The sequence below is a fragment of the Panthera pardus genome, unplaced genomic scaffold (assembly GCF_024362965.1).
Source record: "Panthera pardus isolate Hobbes unplaced genomic scaffold, ASM2436296v1 HiC_scaffold_8, whole genome shotgun sequence".
Lineage (NCBI taxonomy): Eukaryota > Metazoa > Chordata > Mammalia > Carnivora > Felidae > Panthera > Panthera pardus.
Window position 1 is genome coordinate 21,114,394 of NW_026527013.1, and position 9,369 is coordinate 21,123,762.

At 57.2% G+C, this 9,369-nt stretch overlaps 1 protein-coding gene across 2 annotated transcripts; it reads right to left on the minus strand.

Moving 5' to 3' along the window:
- Positions 1-440: 440 nt before the first annotated feature.
- BAP1 (BRCA1 associated protein 1) lies at positions 441-9,304 on the minus strand. 2 transcript variants are annotated; one of them, XM_019417087.2, is made up of 17 exons: positions 9,117-9,304; positions 8,988-9,017; positions 8,819-8,873; positions 7,704-7,836; positions 7,208-7,327; positions 6,700-6,761; positions 6,474-6,616; positions 6,139-6,217; positions 5,557-5,680; positions 5,129-5,276; positions 4,443-4,627; positions 3,830-3,963; positions 2,833-3,311; positions 2,564-2,724; positions 2,196-2,288; positions 2,000-2,072; positions 441-1,813 (listed from the first exon to the last, which is right to left on the minus strand). In XM_019417087.2, the coding sequence occupies exons 1-17, from the start codon at positions 9,151-9,153 to the stop codon at positions 1,680-1,682; spliced, it is 2,190 nt and encodes a 729-aa protein (XP_019272632.1). In that variant the 5' UTR covers positions 9,154-9,304; the 3' UTR covers positions 441-1,679. The 2 variants fall into 2 exon arrangements, with proteins under 2 accessions (XP_019272632.1, XP_019272634.1); XM_019417089.2 differs by lacking the exon at positions 7,704-7,836 and having other exon boundaries at positions 9,117-9,140.
- Positions 9,305-9,369: the final 65 nt, after the last annotated feature.

A 9,369-nucleotide genomic window follows, 5' to 3' on the forward strand; every position in this document is an offset into this window, starting at 1 on the left:
TCAGGGGCTGAGGCGGCCTCAAGAGTGAATGTGCTTAGCAGTGGGAAAGTGGCAGAGGTAGCAGCTTTGACCTGCTGGGCCTGTCCAAATGCAACAAGCATAGAGCAGAGCCCTCCAAGGGGGTCCCTCCAGGGACTTGCCTCCTCAACCCAGGGCCCCAGCATCTGTTCAGGTTGCAAGGCCATCAGAACTGGATGAAAACCATGGCTCTCTCCTCCTGTAGTGTACCTTGCACACGACTCCTCAGGTTCCGCAGCCCCTACAAAGCCCCTCCTCAACTCAGGTCCTAAATCCTGGGTCTAGGGTCCCAAGAATCTAGGCCCTGAGAATGCATCCTTCTCACCTCTCTGGTCTCAGGGCCTTGGGCCCAGGTTTGGTTGGGTCCTTACTCCCACCAGTCTAGCCTATAAATCTTAGGCCAGCAACCACAGGAGACTTCATTTCTTAGGAGAGTTTTATTCATTCATTGATCCAATATTTACAGGGGCCAGAGAAGTCAGGCTGTGCTCAGCACAGAGAGGCAGCTGCTATACTGGCCAGCCATCCCTGCCCCAGTCACTATGTACAGATAAGGGGCCTGCTTAGATCACCTTCAAAGCCATCTGGCAAAGACCATGGGGCTATGTTTGGGGCCCAGCTCGAGACAGTGCTGGGCCCATTGCCCCTTAGCACTGGGCTCTCTGGAAACACTAGGCTCCGACTGGTTGTCTCAGTCCTGTTGTCCCCCACCCTGAGTGCCTTGCAGAGGCTGAGGAAGCTGGCATGGCAGGGACAGACGAGTGGGGTCAGCTTCCTAGAAGCAGCCCAGTCTCTGCTATCCCTAAGAGGAGGGAGACATGGTAATACTGAGGGGCTGGGCAGAGGCTCCTCTGAACCCCAGGCTCCAGGGACAGAGCCCATTGCCAGGGCTACAACACTGAAGGCAAAGCGGCCCAGAGCCCTGCTGCAGAAAGCAGTCTTGACAAGCCCGGCTGAAGCCAGGAAGGGAGTTTAGAGGTCAACAAACAGCTCAAACACTTCTCTCTGCTCAGGCCATGGGACCCCAGCAGGCCTCTCGCCCACCCCAGCTAGGACACCCCACTCCCAATCCAGCCCAGCAGCCGGGTTCCTGAGTTTGGAGCTCTCCCAGGGGGAAGGAAGAGTAGACCTGGCTTCCTCGCAATGACTGGGGGCTGGGGCTAGAGCAGCAGGACCCAATGCCCCCCTACCCCAGGCCTCTGGCTGTGACCCTGCAGGCATGACCCCGGCATGATGCAGGGACCTGGGCCCACCAGGATGACAACTGTCGGAAAGAACACAGTCAGGAAGCTGGCTATGTCAACACAGTGGTGGCAAGACGGGTTAGAGCCCAGAAAAATAGACGTCTCTGTAGGTAAAATATATACTCTGCTGCCGAGGCAGAAAGGCCAGGTCCTGCCACTCCACAGCCGGCTGTGGAGGAAGCTGCAGCAGCGCACTGTGCCCCAGCTCCAGCTCCTGCTTCCGGAGCACTGTGGGGCTGCCCTGCCCTGCCAGGCCCTGGGACACATTGCGGGGAATCCAGCCTACCCATTCCTGGGGTGTGAGCTCTCCGGCTGAAACTATTCAGTAATACTGGGAAGAGGGGGAGTGGGGCAGGAAAGGGGCCCTTGTGAGGGCCATGCGGCAAGAGCGGGCTGCAGAGTACAGGCCGGCAGTCCTCACTGGCGCTTGGCCTTGTAAGGGCGCGAGCGTTTCCGCCGGTCAGGTTTCCGCTGCTTGTGGAGCCGGCCGATGCTGACCCCTTGGCGCCGCCGCACCGAGATGTTCTGTTCCACCAGGTTGGCCAGCATGCCTACAAAGAGGCAGAGGCCCTTAAACAGATGGCCGGATGCCCAGCAGCCACCCTCTTAACGGGCCACGGCCTCAGGGCAAGAGCTGAGGCTCTTCGCTGCGCATCCTGAGCCCCACAGTCTGCTCAAGCCCCAAAAGAGGCCTGAGGGACATGGCCCTAAGCAGGGCATGCAGTGAGTCCCCTCACCTTCCTGGGCCAGCATGGAGATGAAGGTACAGATGAACTCATCGTAGTTGTGGGTCCTTCTCTGGTCGTCAATCTGTGGGAGAGAAGGATGAAAACACTGCAGCCCATCTCCCCAGAGCAGCCAGCAGTTGACCTGGGGAAGTCACAGCTCTGGGAAGACCCCGGCAGAGGTCCAGCAGCTGGAGAGATGACCCACCTTGAACTTCTTCCTCTTCTCCACTTCCTCCTTGAGGCAGGCCTCATAGTTTGCGATCTCTGCTTCCACACACTTCAACAGTGCCAGCAGCTCCTGTCAAAACCCCGCAGTGCACTCCTGAGGGGGTGCTGGCCAGCATCAAAGCTCCCCCCCCCCACCCAACCAGGAGGCAGCTGGAGGCAAGGATGAGCAGCCAGAGTCCACAAAGCCTACCAAGGCCCCTGCCGCTTCCCAACCCAAACAGGCTTCCTGGCGCCTGGCTTCAACCTTCACACCAGAACTCCAACCAAGGCCCCAGCACCTGGGCAGCAGTGCCGCAGACCCTTCCCGCTGACAAGATTAGATGAGAAAGCCGCAGAGGGACTCACCTTGGGTGAGTACTTCTCCCCGCTCAAGGGCTCACCGGGCCTGGCCAACCCAGGCTTCTCTCTGCCGTCTGCAGATTCCACCACCTCCTTCTCTTCGGGGCTGCTGGAGCCCTGGCTGCCTTGGCTTGGTCTGCTGCAGGGCGAGGAACCCTTCCCACACTCTGGGAACAGAAGGCACGAGAAGACTCATCAAAGTGCAGGACACTTAGCGGTCACCTGGCCACCTCCCTCCTCTGGCCAAGTAGTCAGTGAGCCAGTCCCAGGCCCACCTGTCAGTGCCAGAGGACTCAGCACACCATCCTCAGCAAGATGCAGCAGGCCTGTGCTGATGATAGGACCCAGGTCTCGCACAGCACGATTGTAGCGGATGCAGTCAACACGCAGCAGGCTGTCATCCTCTCCAAAAAGCACCTTGGAGATGTGGGAGGTGACAGGGCTGGAGGGCCGCGTCGGGTTAGCTGAGCGAATGGGCGACCGCAGAGGCGAGTTGAAAGCACTGCCAATCTCGGAGGCTGTGTCCGTGCTCTCGTTGCTGGGGGTGGGCGAGGGCTGCGGGTGTGTAGGAACCGCCACGGCTGGGCTCGCGGCCCCGCTGCTGGTCTTGATGGACAGAGGAATTGAGAGGTCTTTCTGGGACTCTTTGAGCTTTTCGGCCAAGACATTGATGGTGTTGGGCTGCAGCACTGACAGCTGCCCATCCCCAGAGCCGCTCAGTGGTCCTGGCTTCCCTGGCCCCTTTCGCTTGTACCTAGGGGGCCCCAAGGAGAGGTGAGCCAAGGGAAGGGGCCAGATGACCCCACCCAGCAGTGCCCAGAATGGCCCTGAACACATCCTGGCCTCCAGGGACCAGCACTGCAGCTCCTCGCACTCCACAGCCATAGCCACGTGTCCTCAAAGGACACCTCTATTCCAGCTGCCTGACTGTGGCCTTTTGCCAGTGCCTTGTCTTCTGACAAAGCTGCTCCCCACCCCATCTCCTCCATCCCTGCTCCATCCAATCCCTTGAGGCCTAGCCGAAAGACCACCTCCCAACAGGACATGCCTTGTTGTCTGGTTAAATGTCTTCAGCACTTCCCCAAGCCCTCCTCGAGTCTTGGGGACCTGGGACCTGGAGTCAGGCCCTGCATGCCAGCCTTCCACAGGACCCTGCACTCAGCAGGGTGCTCAGTGCTGTCTGCTAAAGGGCAACGTCAGATGTGGGCTGGAACATTCAAGAATAGGATCTGCAGCACTAAGAGTTTGAAACCTTACAGAGCTGAGGCTGACCTGATGGCAGAGTTGGTGTTCTGCACATCGTCGTCCTCATCATCCTCGTAGTCGTCCTCATCATCCGAGTACTGCTGGGGCGGGCGGACTGGAGCTCGGCTGCGGCCCACACCTGCTGCCAGGTCTTCCTCCTCCTGGGGCAGAGAGCCAGGGCAGCCATAAGCAGGGGCCAGTTAGCCCAGCCTGGGCACAGCACTCACAACCAGAAAGAAAGCCAACACGGTTCTCCAGGTCAAGTCCACTGAACCCTGGGTGTTCCACAGCCCACTCAATTCCTGAGGAGGCTGCTGCCCACCTACACGACCTGCCTATGCAAGGCCTCTAAGACAAACAGAGCTCTCTGAAATACATACCTTTATTTTCCCAACCTAACTCATTGAGTAGTACCCAGGAACATGCCCTAAACATTCTGCCTCACTGCTGTGTGGGTGGATTGAGAGTCGGAGTTCTCTCTGCTTCTCTAAGCTCCTATGGAGGCTTCTGGGTAGCAGAGGAATTTGGCCACCTAGGCCTAGGTATAGGGTGAACACCAAGGAACCATGTGAAGAAACTGCCTGTTGCAGCCTCTCAAGAGAATCCTGGAGGGGCTCCTGCAAGGGTGCTCCCAGCTCACCTGCATGGGGGACTTGGCATAGTTGTGATTGTCCAGAAAGGCCGGCAGCCGCTGAACAATGGGAGTGGGGTTGGGAGGAACCCCGTTGAGGCTGCTCCCTGGAGGCTTCACCACCAGCTTAGGTTTGCTGGGAGGGCTGTGGCTTGGGGCCTGGGGGCATGAACCAGCCACGTCCTCCACACCATCTAAGGGGGCAAGGAGCACAGGCAGGACCTTCAGCCAGATCCTCAAGAAAACCTGTCCCCAGCCCACCGTCTCCCCAGTGTCGTGACACAGCACTGCTTCCTCCTCCCTTGCTGGAGGAGAGGGGAGCTAGTTGGTGAGATGAGAGCCCGCAAGCTCTAGGTCATGGGCCCACAGCAACACGAGAAGGACGAGATGGGAAAGGGAGGCAGAAAGAAAAACGCCTCTTCAGAAAACCAAAAAAGGGAGTATCTATTATAGAGAAGGCTCAGGGGTTGTGGTGATGTCAGCCCTTTCAGGTGCCTTTCTTTAGGGAAGGACTGCTCTCCCTCCGTGTTCCAAAGAGAGAGGGCTGTAGGCACCGAGCTTCATGCCTCCCATAGGAGCATCTGAACCACTGCCCAAGTGCCTCCACATAAAAGACTTGCTCTGCTTGGGTCTCCCAGCTCAAGCTATGATGGGGTTGCTCTGAGGTCAAAAGGAGGCCCCAAGATCACTGGTACCTGTGTGAGTGCCCTCAGAGGCTGCTGGGGCCCTGCCTGCCTCCAGCGCCAGAGGGGACTTGCTGCTGGCTGGTTTGGACTCCTCAGGCAGCTGTGGCTCTTGAGACTTGTGGGTCTGAATCAGCTCTGGCTGCGTCACCCTAATCAGCTAAGAACAGAACCCAAGCTCAGAGGAGTGAAGGCAGACCCCAGCCACTCCCTTGGACAGCAAAAGGCCTTGGCTCTACCTGTTTGCTCACAAGGAAATACAACAGACAAACACAAATCTCCTCTTAGAACCTATTCTCCCTTCTCACCCCAAGTCCCAGCTTTTCCACAAGGAAAGCAAAGGTCACTTGAAGCTCAACAGACCCACAATAACGAGTGATCTGGGAACTAGAGACACATGTCCCAGTGCGGGGAAGAGGGATGGCATGAGGGGTACCCACCTGCTGCAGGGCCTCCAGTACTGTCTGACGGTTCACCTTTAGCACATGCAGCCTGGCCTCATACTTGATCCTGCGGTCGGGCACCACCGCCATCAGGTTGAAGCGGATGTCATGGTAGGGCTCCCTGCAGTCACAGCCGCGGCCGTGAGAGCAGCTCCCAACCCAGCTCCACCATCAGGTGGAGGCAAACAATCTGGCAGGGCTCCCTGAAGTCACAACTACAGCCAGAGGTGCAGGTCCCACCCCAACAGGCGGGCAGGAGCTAGCAATGCACACCAGGCACCTGAGCACCTGGTGCCTTCCAAGGAGCTGTGTGAGGGGCCTGTCAGGAAGTGAGCCAGGACACTGGACCACATAGGGCTCCACAAGGCCTGCCCCTCCCCAGCCTGTCCCAAAGCAGGCCATAGGCAGCCTGGGTGAGAAATTGGGCAAGGAGGTGGAAGCCCAAGATCTAAGCTTGACCTGGCCGGACTCATCATGTGGCCTTGCATGAGTCATTTGGCCTCTCTTTGCCTTCCCTTTTCTGTGGCCCTCCCGATGGGGGCACAGCTCCAGAGGGTAGGGCAAGCACAGAGCCCTTACCCTGCGGTGGCGAGGCCGATACGCTCCATGATGACCCGCCGGGCCTTGTCTGTCCACTCCTCATCCTCCCCCCAGGGCCCTAGGGAAGACCAAGATGAGGAATCAGCAGGTGGTGAGCCCTGAGTCTGGGCCGGCCAGGAGCAGAAAGGAAGATGGAGAGCAGCTGAGCCAGGGAGTCTGGGGTAGTCAGGCAGTACAGTGCAGGGTGCCATCCAGCCAGAGACAGATGTCCTCAACACCCAGCCCCCTGCCACTGGGTCCCAACACCTGAGGACCCTAAGGCCTAGCTCCCTAGAAGGTAAGCAGAAAATGGGCCCCGAGCCCAGAGTGCCTACCATGGTCAATGGGGTAGACCTTCAGCCCATCCAGCTCAAAAAGCCGGCCTGTGATAGGCACATAGCTGACAAAGTGGAATGCCTCCATGGTCCGCACTGCACTGAGGCCATTCTGCTTCTCAGGGAGGTGGCGTGGCTCAGGCCTAGGGAAGAACACACTCAGGGCCCAGGATGAGACAACCGCTCCTCACCCCCACTCCCATCAGCTCCCACAGCTCCCACACACCTGGCATGGCTATTATGTGCTTTGGCCAACTCTGGGGCATTGCCAATCGCATATCCTTTGCTCTAGAGAGAAGAAAATAAGACAACATCAAAACAATTTCTCAGGTGGGTGGGCCTCTGGGTGGGAAGCAAAGCTCAAAAGAACAGGCCTGGAGGCATTTTTAGGAGCCTGAAGAAGCATAGATGGGATCCTGAAAGGTTAGTGTGGACAGGAAAGAACTCTGGAGCCCCAGAAAGATGGGGTTAGTCTTACACGGTAATGAGCGGACAGTGGAGAATAACATGGCCTGATAAAGACCTGACAAAGAAAGTCCCAACATAGTGTCACTTAAGGAATGTTCCTTTCTTCCTTCAGTCCTTCCTGGCAATTGGGCCTAAAATTTAAGGGTCAATGTAATGTACGTCACTTGAAAAGGAAATGGCCTCATAGTGTCAAATGCAATGTGGTAGCACTGGGAGTCAGATCTGCCCAGCAAGCTATGAGCCAGGATTGAGGCACTGCAGCTTACCTCAGGGCTGAAGCCTTTGGTGAAATCCTTCATGCGACTCAGGGTGGGACCCAGGTCCACATTGCTGCAGTTCAGGAGCACGCTCAGCAGGGCATGAGTGGCACAAGAGTTGGGGATCAGCTGTGAAACCAAGAACAGTCACTCATACAGAGTCATTCACCCCAAGCCATACTCATTACGAATGGGGACCCAGAGAGGGACAGTCATATCTGGATAACAAAACTCATCAACTTCCCTCATCTCCATCCAACATTTGTTCATTCAACTAAATACCCACCAGGTGTCTGAGGACATACAGAGTGGACTCAGACACCACGCTGCTCTAAAGATACTCCCTTTTTTAATGAATAAGAGCTCAGTACCTTCTGCCAGGGGACTTCTATAACCACCACTCCTGGTATCTGCCTATCTCCTTCTGCTTTCCCCCACTCCCATGTCCCAGGCAAAGACAATAGCAGCATCCCACCCTCCAGTTGGAACACAGAGCCGAGCAGACCTGATGGGCAAAGAACATGTTATTCACAATATCATCATCAATCACAGACGTATCATCCACCAAGGTAGAGACCTTGCGACGGGATCGGCGCTCTTCGATCCATTTGAACAGGAAGATGAATCCATACACTGGGCTGGGGAAAAGTAAGGGGCAGAGCTAGACCAGCCAAGTGGGGGAAAGCAATCAGCATTCTCTTTCTTTTCCCTCCTATTCCCATGCACCGTGTTACCACTCAGGTGCCCTTCCCGTGATCCCACCTCTACCCTGGCTTCTTCCCAACACTGCCTAAAGTGGCCCTGAGCCCTCACACCCCATGAGCCTGCTGCAGGCAGAGTCAAGCCTCAGCTTCTGGCTGTGATGCTCCAGAGGTACATCCTGTGTCCTCATGAAGTCTGTGGTTCTGGGATAAGAGATGAAAAGCTGGAGCGCATGGCCCAGGACAGGGTAGGACAGAAAGTGAAACAAGAAGACAAATTCTGATGGAGGAATTTGAACACTAATTCTCATTGTGAACCCCAAGGCCTGGGCCCCAGTGTAGTCAAGAAAGCAAAGGAACACCCATCAGTCCCTTCTTTTCTGGGAGATAAAAACAGACCTCTCCGTTCATGCATGGTAGTCCCTCCATACCTCTATTCTGTAGGACCACCAAGACAAAGGCCCTGAGTGAGGCTGGTCACCCAGAAGGGGCCTCCTCAGATGCCACACACCAACCAATCAAAACCTTTGTGAAGGGATTAAAGCCACCGCACACGGGCACGTGAAAGCAGCAATTAATAAATTACAGCAGGCACTGCGTGACCTGAATCAAGAAAAAGGGCTGCCTTCCTGCTCTAAGACCAGAAAAGGCAGCTGAACTGTACTCCAAAGGATGGTTAGATTTGTACTTGGGGGGGGGGGGGGGGGGGACGGACTACTACATACAGGGAAGTGCTGAAGACTGGGATAAAACAAAAATATCCACTTGTTCAGGAGGGAACCCAAAACCGAGGGGTGCTTCCATGTATGAGATTTTATAACTTGTGATTCCTATACTACCTCCCTTGAGGGTAACTCATCGCCCGGCCCTTCCCTTGCCCTCAGGATGTACGGGAAGGCGCTGGCACCAAGCCACTCACCCCTGGCATTTGCTCTGAAGGTCATAGATCTCTTCCACCTGCACCCCTTTGACACCTGCGATCAGGGAAGGAAAGAAGTCGGGAAAGGCAGCCCCTGGCTGTGGTGCGAGGGCACAGAAGTGGGCCCCCCCGCCAAAGCCCGGATCCGACGGGTAGGAGAGGCTCTTACCGAAATCTTCCACCAGGAGGGTGAAGAGGCCTGGGTGGGGCGACAAGAGGAGCGGGTTGGTGGTCAGGCAGGCGCGTTTCGGGCCCACCCGGCCTCCCCAGCCCCCGGCCCGCCCGGCACCCTCCTCACCAGGGTCGCTCTCCAGCTCCAGCCAGCCCTTATTCATCTTCCCGCGGGGCGGCCCCTCAGCGCCATGTCCAGGCCCTCCCGACACCCCGCCGCCCGCGCCGGGAGCCCCCGCCGCCCCGGGGCCCCTAGCCCCACACACAGACAACGGGCCCCGTTAGCGTCACCCGTCCGCGCCGGCGACACTACGTCACCACGGCGCGACGCTCTCCGCCCCGCCTCTGGGATTGTCTGCCGCGGGATCGATTCCTGAGGT

Coding starts and splice junctions, on each gene's coding strand:
- BAP1 (XM_019417087.2), bottom strand. CDS start 9,153: ATGAATAAGGGCTGGCTGGAGCTGGAGAGCGACCCTG. Junction 7,837..8,818: donor CTTCAGAGCAAATGCCAGGG/GTGAGTGGCTTG, acceptor ACTTTTCCCCAG/CCCAGTGTATGGATTCATCT. Junction 2,725..2,832: donor GAGTCCTCTGGCACTGACAG/GTGGGCCTGGGA, acceptor TTCTGTTCCCAG/AGTGTGGGAAGGGTTCCTCG.